The 19420-nt window shown below is 41.1% G+C and overlaps 1 protein-coding gene across 1 annotated transcript in view; it reads left to right on the forward strand.

Annotated features, from left to right (window-relative positions):
• galnt2 (UDP-N-acetyl-alpha-D-galactosamine:polypeptide N-acetylgalactosaminyltransferase 2) overlaps positions 1-19218 on the forward strand; it is a 233169-nt gene extending 213951 nt beyond the window's left edge. Inside the window, exons 12-16 of the mRNA XM_034187676.1 lie at positions 5965-6057; positions 10450-10533; positions 12124-12250; positions 18311-18430; positions 18660-19218. Coding sequence (XP_034043567.1) covers positions 5965-6057; positions 10450-10533; positions 12124-12250; positions 18311-18430; positions 18660-18815 — 580 coding nt within the window. The 3' untranslated portion in view covers positions 18816-19218. The remainder of the gene's footprint in view (positions 1-5964; positions 6058-10449; positions 10534-12123; positions 12251-18310; positions 18431-18659) is intronic.
• Positions 19219-19420: the final 202 nt, after the last annotated feature.

Here is a 19420-nt window from a genome sequence, read left to right on the forward strand (position 1 = left end):
GGTAATGGCAACATGACATGGAACTCACTCATGGTAACGGCAACAGGACACTTAACTAAACTGACTACATCAATTGAACTACAAAACACAATAAATGACTAACACTTACAACACTGTTAAACTAACATGAACCACAATAACAACATTTAAAACCCCAAATCCCCAAACTCACATGGTGCATTGCAGCACAATGTCAATTGTTCCTGTTGTTAGCTAATAGACCCAAAATACATACCAAACAGTAAATGTCAGTGCTCCCCAGTTTTTCAATTTAAATTTTCAATTTGTTTCATTTATATAGTGCCAAATCACAACAAAGCTGTCTCAAGGCGCTTCACACAATTAAGGTCTAACCTTCCCAACCCCTAGAGCAAGCACACAGGCAACAGTGATAAGGAAAAAACTCCCTCTGATTATATTGAGGAAGAAACCTCAAGCAGACCAGACTCAAAGGGTTGACCCACTGCTTAAGCCATTCTAACAATTACAGGGTTTTGCAAAGTTTTACAAAGCTGAAGAAACAGAAAATAGAATATCAAGCAACATATATAAAAAAGATAAGAAGTCCACACAGGCGTCAGCACCACAGGCGGGGATCGTCCACGTTGTCAGTGGGGCTGTCCCTGTGACAGGGTCATCTTCACATCAAGACTGGAGCATGCACCACCCGCCTCAGGTCTTCCATCTTACAGTCCGTGCAGGCCCTTCAGTTCAGATCCATCCATCATTTGTACCTCGGACAGAGAGAAAAAGTGCAGAATCAGTCAGCCAGAAAAACTACACCTAAGGTATAATTCCTCAGCAGTAAATCAACAGAAAAACAGAAATTACTAAGGTGATTGCTGGCTGCTAGCCCTAAGCTTTTTGGGTTTGGGGTATGTGAGTGAATCACATACCCAAAATTTAGATAAAGTTGAGGCCGAGACCTGTTCTGTTGCTAATAAAATGTTTTTTAAAAGGATAGGAAGCATAGTACCATACTATACCAGTATGCTAGCCCTACGAGAGGGTGAATAGATGCGTCTTAAGTCTAGACTTGAAAGTCTCCAAAGAATCTGACTGTTTTATTGACACAAGGAGATCATTATACAAAACAGGTGCAGGATAAATCAAATCAAATCAATTTTATTTATATAGCGCCAAATCACAACAAACAGTTGCCCCAAGGCACTTTATATTGTAAGGCAAGGCCATACAATAATTACGGAAAAACCCCAACGGTCAAAACGACCCCCTGTGAGCAACCACTTGGCAACAGTGGGAAGGAAAAACTCCCTTTTAACAGGAAGAAACCTCCAGCAGAACCAGGCTCAGGGAGGGGCAGTCTTCTGCTGGGACTGGTTGGGGCTGAGGGAGAGAACCAGGAAAAAGACATGCTGTGGAAGGGAGCAGAGATCAATCACTAATGATTAAATGCAGAGTGGTGCATACAGAGCAAAAAGAGAAAGAAACACTGGGTGCATCATGGGAACCCCCCAGCAGTCTAAGTCTATAGCAGCATAACTAAGGGATGGTTCAGGGTCACCTGATCCAGCCCTAACTATAAGCTTTAGCAAAAAGGAAAGTTTTAAGCCTAATCTTAAAAGTAGAGAGGGTGTCTGTCTCCCTGATCTGAATTGGGAGCTGGTTCCACAGGAGAGGAGCCTGAAAGCTGAAGGCTCTGCCTCCCATTCTACTCTTACAAACCCTAGGAACTACAAGTAAGCCTGCAGTCTGAGAGCGAAGCGCTCTATTGGGGTGATATGGTACTATGAGGTCCCTAAGATAAGATGGGACCTGATTATTCAAAACCTTATAAGTAAGAAGAAGAATTTTAAATTCTATTCTAGAATTAACAGGAAGCCAATGAAGAGAGGCCAATATGGGTGAGATATGCTCTCTCCTTCTAGTCCCTGGCAGTACTCTAGCTGCAGCATTTTGAATTAACTGAAGGCTTTTCAGGGAACTTTTAGGACAACCTGATAATAATGAATTACAATAGTCCAGCCTAGAGGAAATAAATGCATGAATTAGTTTTTCAGCATCACTCTGAGACAAGACCTTTCTAATTTTAGAGATATTGCGCAAATGCAAAAAAGCAGTCCTACATATTTGTTTAATATGCGCATTGAATGACATATCCTGATCAAAAATGACTCCAAGATTTCTCACAGTATTACTAGAGGTCAGGGTAATGCCATCCAGAGTAAGGATCTGGTTAGACACCATGTTTCTAAGATTTGTGGGGCCAAGTACAATAACTTCAGTTTTATCTGAGTTTAAAAGCAGGAAATTAGAGGTCATCCATGTCTTTATGTCTGTAAGACAATCCTGCAGTTTAGCTAATTGGTGTGTGTCCTCTGGCTTCATGGATAGATAAAGCTGAGTATCATCTGCGTAACAATGAAAATTTAAGCAATGCCGTCTAATAATACTGCGTAAGGGAAACATGTATAAAGTGAATAAAATTGGTCCTAGCACAGAACCTTGTGGAACTCCATAATTAACCTTAGTCTGTGAAGAAGATTCCCCATTTACATGAACAAATTGTAATCTATTAGATAAATATGATTCAAACCACCGCAGCGCAGTGCCTTTAATACCTATGGCATGCTCTAATCTCTGTAATAAAATTTTATGGTCAACAGTATCAAAAGCAGCACTGAGGTCTAACAGAACAAGCACAGAAATGAGTCCACTGTCTGAGGCCATAAGAAGATCATTTGTAACCTTCACTAATGCTGTTTCTGTACTATGATGAATTCTAAAACCTGACTAACTCTTATCTAAAACCAGATAAGAGAACACAAAGTAGTCCTGCGCCCTAAGAATGCAGAGCTCGGGTCGGTACGTAGGGTTTGATTAGGTCAGCTAAGTAGGGAGGTGCTAGTCTGTGAATAATTTTATAGGTTAATACCTTAAAAACCAACCTCACACAGACAGGTAGCCAGTGAAGAGACGCCAAAATGGGTGTAATGTGGCTGAACTTTCTACTTCCTGGCAAGAGTCTGGCAGCCACATTTTGAACCAATTGGAGATCCCTAATGCTGGACTGCAATGAACCAGCAAATACAGCATTGCAGTCGTCTAATCTAGCAAAAATAAATGCATGAATCAGGGTCTCTGTGTCAGCCATAGACACAGAGACCCACATAGATACAGATGTGAGCAAAGCCACATGCATGCACGCAGGCATGCACACACACAGAGGCCACTTTGCTATTATAATATAGATGGCAGTTTGGAATATTTTTGTTTAATCTCCTAATATCACGTTGAAAGCCGAGACTATAAGCACATTTTGTTTCATTTCATCTCCACTGTGGTGGTGTATGGAAAAAAGATGACAAAAACTGTTACTGTCCAAATACAAATGGACCTGACTATTTACACCAAGTTCAGGGACTTTTCTACAAACATCAGCTTTTGGTTGAGCCTGCGTACTGATCTGAAGTGTGTTATGTGCTTATTATATGTCGGCAGCAATAAGTCACATTGACACATTTTAAAGTAAGTAAAGTAAGGTCTTTAATGAGCTGGATCACCAAAGATGACATCTTTAATCAGTCTTTATTTGTTTGGTGATGCGGTTATCTTTGCTGGAGAATGATGGTCCAAGCCTTTAGGGTCCTGTTGCTACCTGTCTTACTATATGGTTTTGAGACTTGGACACTAATCAGTGAGCTCAGGTGACTTTGTCTCTTTGGATGATCCTTAGGTACCACTAGAATGATTTTTGCCTCAAACAGGCAGTTACTTAGGGAGACTAAGTTACTTCTCTGGAGAGATCTGAAAATGGCTGTGCACTGACACTCCCCATCCAACCTGATGGAGCTTGAGAGGTGCTGCAAAGATGAATGAGCAAAACTGCCCAAAGATAGGTGTGCCAAGCTTGTGGCATCATATTCAAGAAGACTTGAGGCTGTAATTGCTGCCAAAGGTGCGTCAACAAAATATTGAGCAAAGAGTGTGAATACTTATATGCATGTGATTTCTTAAGCCCCCATCACACATAGCAAGAATGTGCAGGAACCAGCCTGACACTGCAAATATTGCCATAATCCGACACAGTTGGTAGGAAAAAAGGCATGGTCAAGCAGTGTCCGAACGCATCCAGATTGCCTCGTCCACACCTGCACGATGGCATCCACGGGACAAGAGTGAGAGGGAACACTGGGTTTCTCCCTTTGCACAGTCCCTGCCGGCACTGAGCATTGGAGTACAACCAACATATGGGCCGGACTCACAACATATGTATCAAAGCCAGCATGGTGGTGTCACGCAATCACTCATGCAATCACATCTGCGCTCTTGTATGTCTGTGTATGCGTAGAGCAGAGGTGCTGCACTGATGACGTGATCAAAAGGTGTGTGTGTGTGTGTGTTCCAAATGGCCGAATGAGCAGCTATGTGTGCACGTGTGTGCTTGGCACACGGTGTGCACCATTGCCAGCTGCTGGACACTGCTGGCAGTGGACCATGCTGTCCCATGCATCAGATGCAGCTTTTCCAAGGAACTTTATTTTTTTGTGTGTTTTGGCTCACTTGAGCAGCGCAACACAACTCTGGACACCGCAATGGTTGGATTATCACATGGGATTTATTTTTGCATGGTTGATTCCAGCACACAGCAGCTGGGTGAGAGGATTTTAACCACAGGTTGCGGTCTCAGCTCCACGTCTGCACTGTGAAACACTCCTGGGCTATTGTTTTAGGTGAGACTCATGTTTATTAATGCTGTCATGGCCTGACACAACAGTTCCATGTCATATCTCCTAGAGAGTTAGAAGGTGATCATATATTACAGCGGTGAGATTCGTTCAGCTCCGAGCCTGACACGTGCAATGACATGTTACTGCCCATGAGACCATGGGGAGGTGCAGCTGCCCGTATTATATACAGATATGATAGAGATGGTAGTTCACATTATTTACATTGCCCATGGGAAGGAAGAGACAAATATCTGTACTGTAAGGTCTATTGCGGATATAACAACCTGTTCAGATTTATGGCGGCGTGCACACAGTAGTGCACGGTGCTGCTTTCGGTTTGATAGCCACTGTTCACATTCACTGTACATGATAATAATTCATAATTATTATCATGATGACGTGTGCCACATACATTTCAACAGTTCCTTTGCGTTCCGGGAAGGGGGGGAGGGTGGACATTATTATCTGTGGCACATGCAGGTCATACCGGCAGGCTTTGCTGTGCCAGATCCATCTCTAGGTTCCCATGTATGCGCTCAAATTGTTTCGGATCCCGTTTTGCCGCCATCAGAATATGTAAATTGCGGTCAGATGGTCCTCAGACTGCACATGGGCCACCATTGGATAGGTGTCCCATCTCAACGGCGTCCAGAGGGTTTTGAACATGTGCGTCACACTCGTGGCCGCCAGCCAATTTTGACCAACTGTGTGGACTCTCGCAGGTGGTCTGAACGTTTTGGAACTGAAGCCCGACACTTTTCAGATATGCGCCGATTCGTCATTCTGACGCCATATGTGTGAGGGGGTATTAGATTCTTTATTTTTAATAAATTAGCAGAAATAAATAAATAAATTTATCTCATGTTGTCATTATGGGGTGTTGTCAGTAGAATATTGTGGGGGGGGGGGGGGGATGAGTGTAATCTGTTTTGGGACAAGGCTGTTACATAATAAAAATGTGGAAAAAGCGAGGTTCTGGGAATACTTCCCGGATGCACTGTAAACGTCTCTTTCTCAGCAGTGGCTCTAAGCTCTCTTCCACTGGGTGTATATTTGAAAAATGTGCATGAGTAAGTGTACATGCATGCTTTTGTCTGGCTCCTGCTGTGCACGACCACACACACTGAGCAGGTCTAATTAGGAGAGTTTCCTTCCCACACTTCATCCTTCATTTGTCCTTTTTCTGTCATCCATCACACTTGCCTGTTGTTCCATTCTGTTCTCACCTCCTTCTTGTTGTCTCTCCTGTCTTTTCCACTCATTCCTCTTTCAGGAACACAAGACGAGCAGCCGAGGTGTGGATGGACGAGTATAAAAACTTCTACTATGCCGCTGTCCCGTCGGCTAGAAATGTTCCCTATGGAAAGTAAGTTGCCTCGAGTCTGAGACACAATGGAGCAGAACACATCCAATGCAGAAGATTACAGGCAGATGTAGTAAAAGCTAAGCAGTGTAAAAGTTATGTTAGCTTTAAAAGGAAAGTCTGGTTTACCTCTCTGACTGCAGTGTCTCCAGGCAATGATCCTGTAGTTCCAAAAAAGCTGCATCCATCAGCTGAATGCATTCTGCATTAACTAAAAAGAACAGTTATTAGATGCTTGAAAGAAATAGATGCCTGTGATGAGAAGATATATGTAATCTATGTAAAATTTTAAATTGTATTGCTCTTGTCCGAGTACAAATTGAAATCTTTTTTGCAAAAGACCAAATAATATCCCATATCTTTTCATCTACGAGGTCTATTAGACGACTCGGCGAATCTGTGTGCTCCGCGACAGGAAAAACACCTCCGTGTTGAAAACCATTTGTAAAATTCAGGCGGCTTTTGATAGCTTTCAACAAGTGAGTAACTGAGAAATTGTTTAACAGCTTGGGCATGTTCCAACTTGCCCGTTAAGGTTTCCAACAGAGGTGTTTTTCCTGTCGCGACCCCCCGCGGTCGGGTCCGGCCGGTAAAATTAACTTAGAGACTTTCAATTGTTGTTGAAATAGCATTTTCTCAACCGCATATATTTCAGGGTGATCAGTAAAGCCGTGGTCACAACCCGCCGTACTTGCACGTGCGTGCAGTCTACTTGTAAAAACGTGGGCTAAATTTGGAGATCCGTACTGCCTCAGTACGAATTTAGGAGCACGCAGACACGCCGTAGAGGTTTTAGTGCATGCAGAACTTTCGCTGCGGTCAGGCTGCGGATTCACCAGCAGTACAGATGACGCACGTTGTGAGTACTGCCTCAGTACGGATTCAAAGCGGCACATTTTCATTCACTTACTATTAAATTAACCAAATCCATACGTAGGCAGTACGGATTTGGAGGCCGACAAACTTGCATGCACAACGCAGCTTCTCACTTGAACTTGGACTTTATTTCCAAACGTCAGCAACACACACTCCACATCTTCAGTAACTAGCTGTAACTTTTCGAGGCAAGTAAACACTCGTACAACTGACCGCTGCAGGCTGGACATGCTCATGCATCGCCGATGCCAAAAAACACCTGCCACTCCGGTCCCGCTCATAAAAAAGAAAAGCGACACCCCCCCAACACACACACACACACACACCCACACTGCATTATTGTCATCTCTCTTTATCGTTACGCTCCTAGAGACGTGCGTTGAACGTACTCCCTCCCTCCTCTTGCTACTGCCTCCGTACGTTTTCACAAAAACGTAGTGGCCGTGGCATCCGCAGAAAACGTGAGTGAGTTCTTCAAATGACATCTGACAGTTCATCTTGTAAGAAAAAAAAATCACTGAGAAATTTAATATTGTTATTGAACCATAATTGAAAACCAGGGTCTAAAGAGCCTGGGGGAAATGCAGGATTGTTTATTAGTAGGGTGAACATGGATGTAATATTTGATCTTCCCTCAAGATGACGTACAAGCTACCATGCTTTTAACGTATTGCTTGTTTTAGGATTTGTATAGCAAGTTTTAATTTCCTTAAAATTATTAAAAAATAATGAGTCCTTAAGTCTGCACTGTGATAATGCCTTCTCAGTGTCCATACAGCCAGTGTTTATACAGTGAGGCAAATATGTATTTGATCCACTGTTGATTTTGCAAGTTTTCCCACCTACAAAGAATGGAGAGATTTGTAATTTTTTTTATCATAGGTACACTTCATTTGTGACAAGACAGAATTAAAAAAAACAAAATCACAAAATCATGATTGTATGGTTCATTTCTAAATAATTAATTTGCATTTTAATGCATGAAATCAGAATTTGATCACCTATCAACCAGCAACGTGGGGTAAGGATGATTCTGAGAAAGCCCAGAACTACACAGGAGGACCTGCTCAGTGACCTGCAGAGAGCTGGAACCACAGTCACAAAAATTACATTAGTGACACACTACACCGTCATGGTTTAAAATCCTGCAGGGCAGCAAGGTCCCCCTGCTCAAGCCAGCACATGTCCAGGCCATTTGAAGTTCACCAGTGACCATCTGGGTGATCCCGAGGAGGCATGGGAGAAGGTCGTATGGTCAGATGAGACCAAATTCTGTTTTTTGGTATCAACTCCGCTTGCTGTGTTTGACGGATAAGAACAACCCCAAGAACATAGTAGAGAAGCTTGACTCTTCTCTACTATGGAAACCACCTGGACAAGTGAGAGCCTACACAGAAACACCAAGAACACCATTCCAACCATGAAGCATGGGGGTGGAAACATCATTTTTGTGGATGGTTTTCTGCAAAGGGGACAAGACGACTGCACCGTATTGAAGGGAGGATGGATGGGGTCATGTATCGTGAGATTTTGGCAAACAGCCTCCTTCCGTCAGTAGGAGCATTGAAAATGATTCATGGCTGGCTCTTCCAGCATGACAATGAGCCCAAACACACACCCAGGGCAACTAAGGAGTGGCTCCGTAAGAAGCATTTCAATGTCCTGTGTTATGTGTCGGACGCAGCTCGGAGAACCGACCAGCGTTTGAAGGACCCAGTATGAAATAAGCAGAGCACGGTACAAAGGATAACTGAATTTAATACATAACAGTGATACAAAAAACAACAAAAGAAAGTGCGGTCTGGCGTGGTGCGCTCCCAGCAGCGCTAACGGTCCGGAGCCAGAAGCTGTTCGGACCCAAGGACCCCGCCGACACCCCCCAGGTGGCCGCAACAAACCGAGTCTGTGAAAGAAGGAACCATTATGTGAGTCCACACTCTACACACAGAGAGAACACTTAAAGGTGTACAAACAGCAAACACTTCCTGGCTTGATTACTAATCAGCTTCCCAACCTGCAGGCATGGAACATCCAGTTCACAAAACTCCACTGCAGTGGAAGCCGATACATGACTAACATACAGCTCAATATAATAAAGGTGTGAGGGACACCACATTTACTGACTGTATAAATGTTAGTCACAAAATCTAACGTACCTCAGGAAGTGTGCTGACGAGCGTGAGACCTCACCCCCTCCTCTTTCACAGACCGTGCATCAAACCCTGGACGTTCTCTGCATCCACTGATGATGAGATGGCTCCCGAGACGACGATCTCACCCGTCTGGTCACAAGGTCGGGTCTCTGGCAAATACACACTGTATACTCCAGTCTTAAATGCCACCATGTTCCAATCCATATAGATGCACCTCAGCTGTGAGTCCTGACGAGCCGCAGGTGATCAGGGTGAGGTCCTGATAACCTCAGCAACACAGCCACTCAGTCCCAAATGCAAGCCACCTGGAAGGAAAAACAAAAGACAGAAACAAAAAGGCAGCCAGGCCCCCCAGCCATACAACAGTCCTGGAGTGGCATAATCAGTCTCCAGACCTGAACTCGATAGAAAATCTTTGGAGGGAGCTGAAACTCAAGACCTGAAAGATCTGGAGAAGATCTGTATGGAGGAGTGGACCAAAATCCCTGCTGCAGTGTGCAAACTTGGTCAAGAACTACAGGAAACGTCTGACCTCTTTAATTGCAAACAAAGGTTTCTGTACCAAATATTATGGTCTGTTTTTCTGTTGTATCAAATAGTTATTTCATGCAATAAAATGCAAATTAATTATTTAAAAATCATACAATGTGATTTTCTGATTTTTTATTTTTTTATTTTTAGATTCTATCTCTCACAGTTGAAGTGTACCTACGATAAAAATTACAGACCTCTCCATTCTTTGTAGGTGGGAAATCTTACAAAATCGACAGTAGATCAAATACTTATTTGCCTCACTGTATGTCAAGCACAAAAGGAGGATGAGCTCAGACTTAATTTTATTATTACAATTATTTTTTAAGTTTTTGTATGTTGAAAAAAGCAGGCCAAGTTAATTTGCAGTGGTACGTAGGTGTGTCTTTCATGTGATACTAAAAGAAAATTGAAGACACTCGTAGTTATGCTGTTAGTTTTTATTTGTGACATTTAGTTATTTTAAGTACTTTGTGCATTATATCCATGCATAATTGGTGAATTCTTTTGCCTGTGCACTTTGTCTGCATGGTAGAAGAATACTGTTGAATAGACTTTTTTTTTTTTCCAGAACAACAAACACTTTTGCATTCATACAGTGCCGTGAGACAAAGATGAAGTGTTTATAAAGCATGACATTTTGAGAACACATTTTGACATTTCTCTCCATTGCAAACCAAAGCACTTTTTGACTTAAGGGAGGCATGTAGCGTTTTCTGATATACACTGTGCACTTACATAATGGCTGAGGAGGGTTGTAATTCACTGAACATAGAGAGTCACTGATTTACAGCCTAAGCCTCTGTTGGGCTTTCTGTCTTTCTGTCTCGCTCAGTATCCAGAGTCGTCTGGAGATGAAGAAGAGACTGGGCTGTCAGCCTTTCAAATGGTACCTAGAGAACGTATACCCCGAACTGCGGTAAGAAAATGGTATAAAGGATTAACCACAGTATTTATTTGCTGTGATTTTAAATTATATTTAGGGAACGTTTCACCTTCATCACTGTGACCGGATGTAGCATGCCTCTGATTTGAAGCCATTTTTTACATGATAGTGACTGTAAGTGCAAGGATGATCGACGTGACTGTAGCAACTCCCGGAGTATCTCGCTTCTCAGTATTGCTAGCAAAGTACTGGCCAAGGTCACTTTATCAAGATTGCAAGCAATCTTGGAGGGAATACTATTGAAGAGTCAGTGCGGTCACAGATCTGATCTTTGCACTGAGACAACTTCAAGCACAGGCTGTTGAACAAAGGATGTCACTGTACATCGTCAATTTAGACATCACGAAGGCCTTTGATTCTGTGGGAAGGGACATCTTATGACGCATTCTGGAGAAGTATGGCTGTCCATCAAGGCTGCTGGATGTCATGAAGTCCTTCTACACGGACATGTGAGCCACGGTGACTGTCAGTGTTGAGGCCTCTGACTTCTTCCAGGTCTTTCACGGGGTTAAACAGGGATGCATATTGGCTCCAATTCTGTTTGCACTGTTTCTAGCCGCTGTAATTGAAGAAATATTGGATGATACACTGGACGGAATTTACATCCAAACTTGATCGGATGGTGGACTCTTCAACCTTACACAACTAAAATCTCAGCTTGTGAATGCGTAAAGCACATTCACGAGCTCCTCTGTGCCGATGACTCTGCTTTGGTGGTACACACACTGGATGGTATCCAGCGGCTGTTGGAAAAAAATGGACTAGAGGTATCAAACTTGTATGCCCATCATGTCCAACGGTTGTCTGTCCTGGTCCAATGCCATCTTCACAGACTGATAGGTATTACCTGGAAAGACCATGGACTGATGGGTATTACCAACATTGAGTCCTGAGGCAGGCGGGCATACCAGCTATGGAATCCGCTTGCAACTCGGATGGACTGAACATGTAATCAGGATGTCTGAAGAACGACTGCCGCGGGACCTGCTGTTTTCTGAGCTGAAGGAGTGGACAAGACCCCATGGTCGACCACGACTGCGGTTTAAGGAAATGGTAAAACATCACCTTGGCCTGGCGGATATCAGCTATCAGCAGCTGGAGACATTGGGGAATGACTGGGTCAGATGGTGCACAGTAGTGAGGGAAGGCCCCGAAGCAGTTCACAGAAACTGGGAAATTCTGGAAAACAAAAGAAGATACTGGCAGCATGCAGCTGACTCAACCAAACAAACTTCTGGAAATGAGCTCTGAGCTGTTTTTCTAAACATTTGAGCTGCATTTTTGGAACTTTTGAACTTTACTTTTTCTACATTTTTTTTCCTCTTTTTTCCTCTTTCTCTTTTCTTTTTTGTTGTGCAGTGTTGTCCTAGTCTGTAATAGACTGACTGACAAGTAGTACTAGTGGTATTTTCACACTTTTCAAATTTCCTCTATTCTCAGCTAACTAGATTTTATGTAAAATACAAATATAAAATTTGTTGTTTTTAATAGTATTTGAATGACATCCTCTACAAATAAATTGGACAACATCAAAATGATTTGGGCATGTCTGTGTGCGTTTAGGGTCCCAGACCACCAGGACATAGCATTTGGAGCCCTACAGCAGGGAGGAAACTGTCTGGACACTTTGGGTCATTTTGCCGACGGCGTTGTGGGTGTCTACGAATGCCACAATGCCGGGGGAAACCAGGTACCTTTGCCTCGTTGACACACACAGGTCAGCTTGTCAAATCCTTGCTCACAACTTTGTAGATGGTGGCACTTGTGGTGGAAGCTCAGAAGATATCTCACCGGATTGCTTTTTTCTTTTTTTTTTTACACCAAACACATGTTACCCATAACTGGAATTTTACAATGAGTGTGCAAAAAGAAAGTTCAGGGAAAACTGACGAGAACCTTGAACTTAATCATCCTGCATTTAGCAGTATTTATGGTTAAATAGAGTGAATGGTTAAATTTAATTTTTATCCCTTGCTGGCTGAAGGCCCAAAGGGGGTTTTGTCATGGCGATTTCTGTCTGTTCGTCCGTCCCAAAAACGGTGTCAGTGTTCTGAAATCAACTCCTCTCATGTTTTTAGGAGGAATTTTGTGAAACTTGGTGCAAGTCCTTGTTATAGGTTGGTAATCGTATGCATATTATCATATCATTAGAGTTGGGCCCATTTTACCAGTGTTATGGCCCTTGATTAACAAATCTAGGCACTGCCAGTTTCATGAATTGGTGCCTGAATTCTGAAATCAACTCCTGACATATTTAGGATTAATTTTGTGAAACTTGGTACAAGTCCTTGATATGTTATCTGAATGTAGCAAGCACTTGTACCAAAGCAGTATTTGTCAGCAGGGGATATTGTGCTCCCAGAGCACTCTTATTTTGTATTCTTACAGTTTATACATTAACAGTTTTATTTATGTATTTATTTACTGTAGCACACTTGATTTTAAAATTACTCAGTTTGCTTTACATTAAATTAAGCAACAGTAGACCAGCATAAGCAAGACCACATTAAATGCAAAAAGAAAATATTTGCTATATGTAATACATAAGCAGTAAATCAGAGGTCGACAGACAATTCCTTTAACTTCATGCTTGGTTTGTGCTTTGGCATGCACTGTCAACTGTGAGACAGGTGTGTGTCTTTCCAAATCATGCCCAGGTAACTGAATTTACCCCAGGTGGACTCCAATTAAGCTGTAGAAACATTTCAAGGATGATCAGTAGAAACAGGATGCACCTGAGCTCATTTTTGAGCTTCATGACAAAAACTGTGAATACTTATATACAACCCCTAGCAAAAATTATGGAATCACCGGCCTCGGAGGATGTTCATTCAGTTGTTTAATTTTGTAGAAAAAAAGCAGATCACAGACATGACACAAAACTAAAGTCATTTCAAATGGCAACTTTCTGGCTTTAAGAAACACTATAAGAAATCAAGAAAAAATGATTGTGGCAATCAGTAATGGTTATTTTTTCAGACCAATCAGAGGAAAAAAATATGGAATCACTCAATTCTGAGGAAAAAATTATGGAATCACCCTGTAAATTTTCATCCCCAAAACTAACACCTGCATCATATCAGATCTGCTCGTTAGTCTGCATCTAAAAAGGAGTGAACACACCTTGGAGAGCTGTTGCACCAAGTGGACTGACATGAATCATGGCTCCAACACGAGAGATGTCAATTGAAACAAAGGAGAAGATTATCAAACTCTTAAGAGTTTTGCAATGTTGCAAAAGATGTTGGTTGTTCACAGTCAGCTGTGTCTAAACTCTGGACCAAATACAAACAACATGGGAAGGTTGTTAAAGGCAAACATACTGATAGACTAAGGAAGACATCAAAGCGTCAAGACAGAAAACTTAAAGCAATATGTCTCAAAAATCGAAAAATGTACAACAAAACAAATGAGGAACGAATGGGAGGAAACTGGAGTCAACGTCTGTGACCGAACTGTAAGAAACCGCCTGAAGGAAATGGGATTTACATACAGAAAAGCTAAACGAAAGGCATCATTAACACCTAAACAGAAAAAAACAAGGTTACAATGGGCTAAGGAAAAGCAATCGTGGACTGTGGATGACTGGATGAAAGTCATATTCAGTGATGAATCTCGAATCTGCATTGGGCAAGGTGATGATGCTGGAACTTTTGTTTGGTGCCTTTCCAATGAGATTTATAAAGATGACTGCCTGAAGAGAACATGTAAATTTACACAGTCATTGATGATATGGGGCTGCATGTCAGGTAAAGGCACTGGGGAGATGGCTGTCATTACATCATCAATAAATGCACAAGTTTATGTTGATATTTTGGACAATTGAAAGGATGTTTGGGGATGATGAAATCATTTTTCAAGATGATAATGCATCTTGCCATAGAGCAAAAACTGCAAAAACATTCCTTGCAAAAAGACACACAGGGTCAATGTCATGGCATAGAGTCAATGTCAATGAGCAGATCTGATTTGATGCAGGTGTTAATTTGGGGGATGAAAATTTACAGGGTGATTCCATAATTTTTTCCTCAGAATTGAGTGATTCCATATTTTTTTCCTCTGCTTGGTCTAAAAAAGTAACCGTTACTGATTGCCACAATCTTTTTTTTCTTGATTTCTTATAGTGTTTCTTAAAGCCAGAAAGTTGCCATTTGAAATGACTTTAGTTTTGTGTCATGGCTGTGATCTGCTTTTTTTCTACAAAATGAAACAACTGAATGAACATCCTCCGAGGCCGGTGATTCCATAATTTTTTTCCTGGGGTTGTATATGTGATTTCTTTGTCTTTTTGTTTATTTTTTAAATAAATTTGCAAAAAATAAGGCTGTAACATAACAAAATGTGGAAAAAGTGAAGCGCTGTGAATAATTTCTGGATGCACTGTAGATACACTCAAAAGGTCACTAATGTGGCAGAAAGCAGTGGCTTTCAAACTGTGAGGCACGCCCCCCTGGTGGGGAGCCAGAGTTATTCAGGGATGCATGAGGGATGGCTATCATGAACCGGTTCTTTTTGAGAATCATTAAGAAATGATTCGATCCACCGAAATCAATAACCTTTTTGCTTAACGAGTTCCTTATCGGTCCTTTAGAGCTTGTGTTGTTTTTGAGGGTGTTTTATTGGGAAAATTATCATTTCTTTACATTGATTGCAGACCCTGCCGCAGGTCTGTAATCATCCGCTTCTGTAACAGCTCCGCTTTGAAGCTTGAAACAATGAAGCAGTGCTCTGATCCTCTGCTTCATTGGTTCATTGCTTCACTGCTTTTCAGAAGCGACAAGTCCGCTTCTTAACCCCTCTCAAAGCCATTTAAAAATGTCAATCGTGAGTCACTTTTGTGCGGATTAAAGTCAGTAACTGGGACTCTTGTCTTGTTTGCGGAAAGAAACGAGAATCATCCTCCGATCCCTTTGCACAGCTCCAAATGCTGCCCCGCTTTCTGCCGAGTCAAGTTACAGTCCGGCCAGAATTAATAACTTCAAAGCGAATCACCGTTTAAATCTTGGCACCTCTTTCCAAACATTGTAACACAGACAACAAACTACAACAGACTAATATGTTTTTTCCTCCAAAAATGAGATGTCCTGCATTCTTTATGAATTACACTGATGTTGACTTGCAGCACAGCCGGCTGCGAGAGCTCAGCTCAGAGGTATGGTGGTACAAATTTGTGCCATTAATGTCTGAAAGGAAATGCTTTTGAGAAAAACTACAGATTTTGTTTATTTTTATTTATGTCCAGAAATCAAGAATCCAGTGACCAATTTCATATTTATTTTCCTTAAGACTCAATAAAATGTTACTGACATAGAAAACCTGTAAAGCCTACTTGTAGTACACAAAAATTCACAGGTGGTCTTGATAAGGGATTCGGTAAGGATTTGGATCGATAAGCGGAATCAATAATGGCATCGATATCAATAAAATCTTATCAATATCCATCTCTTATTATTTATGTTAAAATGTGTTAGTTCTGCCAAAGACATTTAAAAACACACAGAGCTGTTTAAATGTTTAAAAAAACGATGTTTAAAATATGACAAAAGATAAAAATAGAAGAATAGAAAGTTCTTTAAAAACATGTTTAGAATGTTTGAAAAGGGTGTAAAATGTGTGGAAGAATAGAAAGTTCTTTAAAAACATGTTTAAAATGTTTACAAAGGCTGTAAAATGTGTAAATGCGTAGACAGTTCCTTAAAAACACACAAATGCTTTTAAAATGTGTTTAAGATGTGTAAAAGAATAAAAGGAAACACACGAAGATGTTGAAATTGTGTGTCGTGAGGGGGGTAGCTATTCATTTGTTCTCGGGGGGGGGGGGGGCTCACTCTCCCACATTTTGAAAACCCCTGGATAACAGTAAATGTTGGTCCTTCAGAAATACTCTGGTTTAATGGCCTTTAAAGGACAGTCAACAGACACACCTGCTGCACACTTCACATTTGGGATGATACCTCCTCTTCCCATCTACATCACCTTTACTTGAGAATGTGTCATCATTGTTCTCAAAGGAGTGAAAATTGTCTTTGAGCACTTTCACTGTGAAGAGATGTTTGTGTATTCACATGCTAATATGAAGCCGTCAGCAGGCTCTCACATTACTGCAAAAATAGAATCACTGGTGCAGAGGGATTACATGTCAAGTTGTACACCAGATCAGATTCACACAGTTATTTTGCAATACTTACTACATAGCTAGGTGAATGAGTCAAACTCCAATGCTACAGAGGAATCTTTTTAAAAGGTTTCTTTGTGCACTAACTTGAATTAGTCAAATAGACCTGGTGTGTTCTATAACAGAACTTTTTTTTATACGTCAAGAGGAGAAAACTTTACATTTCATGCAAACTGCATGAAAAGGTTTTGTCAGATTTGCTCATTTAATTCTGATACTTTTCGATTAGTTTTACATTGAGAGGTGGAAGTAGTGTAATTTTATCACAGCACATTTGTAATATGTATTGCAGATTCAGACTGGATAAGAAATCTCTATGAAACATAGAGATAGGAGTGGCTACTCTGTAAAGAACCTGATGTAACACCATCACTCATAGGGGTCCACTCCTAAATGGGTAAAAGTTGCATTGAAGCAGTTTTGTTCTCAGCACTTTATTAAACATTACACAGTAATAGTATTGTTAGTAACAGCAAGGTTTTTTTATGCTGTTTTTTTCTCCTTTCCTTTTATTCCTTTCTCCTGGTGACCAATATTGGCTATGTAATGTGATCTGTGAATAATAATAAAGAATAAATGTTAAAATAAATAAATAAATTACTCAGAAAAACAGAAATAATTATTCCGAAAAACAGACAAAAAATAACTTACTCAGAAAAACACAAATAATTACTCCAAAAAACAAACCAAAAAATAAATTTATAAAGTGAATGCCATACGCTTCCATATTTTTATGTTGCATCTGATCTTTGCTGAAAAGACTCGTGTGGGACAGAGTCTCTGTTGGACTGGGCTGTGTACCAGGACACAAACCAGTACAGGAATAACCCAAAAACTGTTATTTTGCAGTAGTTGTTGAAGATTGCAGAATTGTGTCCTGTTAGTGTTATGGAACTGGTTAAACACAACAAGAATGTGATTCCCATGGAGCAAGTAAAACACATAAAATAATCATTGTGTTATTCAACATGCTGTCAGTTCTCAATCTTTTTTTTCCAGTTATACCATGTGCTGTGCATTTCTCATTTTCTCTTTGCTGATAAATGTACAGTATTTCACATCATACTATAAACTGTTATTTATCTGTTAAGATGCAATGTGAATCTGAATTTTGTTGTTTTGTACTTTTTTTTTTTTTTTCTTGTTTCCCATTTTTTATATTTGCTCTTGTGGCTGACATTTTTTAGCACTCCCTTTCCAAGTGTATGTCTTTGTTTTAAGAAGTATCACTTAATACATTTTAAACCAAAAAAAAAAGTTGCATTGAAATTTTAAAACTTTTTTACCCCCCATCCCCACCCCAAAAAACCCTCATATTTGTGTTGCAATCACTACCCCTAATCTGGGTGTACAGTACAATTAAATATATAAGAACTGATCCATCATTTGGGCCAGTCATGATTTTCCCAGGGAGGACTGATCAAATGCGAAGGTACAAATTACCAACATGGGGTTCTTGTCACATGAGTAAGAATATTGGGTCATGTTTGTGTGGTGAAGTATTACTGTGATCAGGAGCTAAATTTGCTGTCAGATTATCATGAACAAACTTTTTTTTTTTTTTTTTTTTTTAAGGAATGGGCCCTGACCAAGGATAAGTCTGTCAAACACATGGACTTGTGTTTGACTGTGGTGGACAGAACAGCTGGCTCTCTCATCAAGTTACAAGGCTGTCGAGAGAATGACAGCAGACAGGTGAAACATTCTTCTCTGCAAACGAGCACAAATAGCCAGTGAATGTAATTTTTCAGGCACATTTCTGAGTGTTATTTGTATGTTTGTTTGTTTTTTTGTGTGTGTGTGTGTGTGTGTGTGTGTGTGTGTGTGTGTGTGTGTGTGTGTGTGTGTGTGTGTGTGTGTGTGTGTGTGTGTGTGTGTGTGTGTGTGTGTGTGTGTGTGTGTGTGTCCTCCATCCCCCTGCTAGAAATGGGAGCAGATTGAATCCAACTCAAAGCTTCGCCACGTGGGCAGTAACCTGTGTCTCGACAGCCGCAGTGCCAGGATGGGTGGGCTCACCGTGGAGACCTGCAGCCCCAGCCTCAACCAGCAGTGGAAGTTCACCCTCAATTTACAATCCTAGGGGGCGCTAAAGACCACAGGAAGAATAGGATAGTGGATGGAGACACGCACAGACTCTGTCACCCAGCAGAAGGACGTAGACAAAAGGAGAAAGATGAACCTAATTGAGAAATGGATCTTTCTTGCTCCTCCTCTCCCACCTGTTCTTCAGATTGTTTCTTCTGTGGGTGTAGCCGATCATGTCTATAACTCCACCGCTCCCCACCCCAAAAACAGCCACACCCATTGGGGGGAGTAGCTTGAGGACCATAATAGAGTAAATGGAGAAAGTGGACGAATGGTGACACTGATAATCATGATGAAGAGGCTTCGCTTTCAGACGACATACCTCAGTGTTTTCATTGATGGTTCCAGAAGCAAATTATGATGACACACCACCCCCCACCCCCACCCCCCCCGCCTTTTTTAAACTTTCAATACTGGTGAAATAGAACTCTGTTGTTTTTATGTTATTTTATTTTTCATATTTTTTTTATTTCTTGCTCTTAATTTTCCTTGAATGGTTGCAGGAACCCTTTTTTCATACAGATGCGTGCTGTGAGCCAGGCTATGGGCTTGGTGAGGGTTACTTATAGTACTTATTGAATGGAGAAAATTGACGTTTTT

Source organism: Thalassophryne amazonica, chromosome 2 (genome assembly GCF_902500255.1).
Source record: "Thalassophryne amazonica chromosome 2, fThaAma1.1, whole genome shotgun sequence".
In the NCBI taxonomy this organism is placed as follows: domain Eukaryota; kingdom Metazoa; phylum Chordata; class Actinopteri; order Batrachoidiformes; family Batrachoididae; genus Thalassophryne; species Thalassophryne amazonica.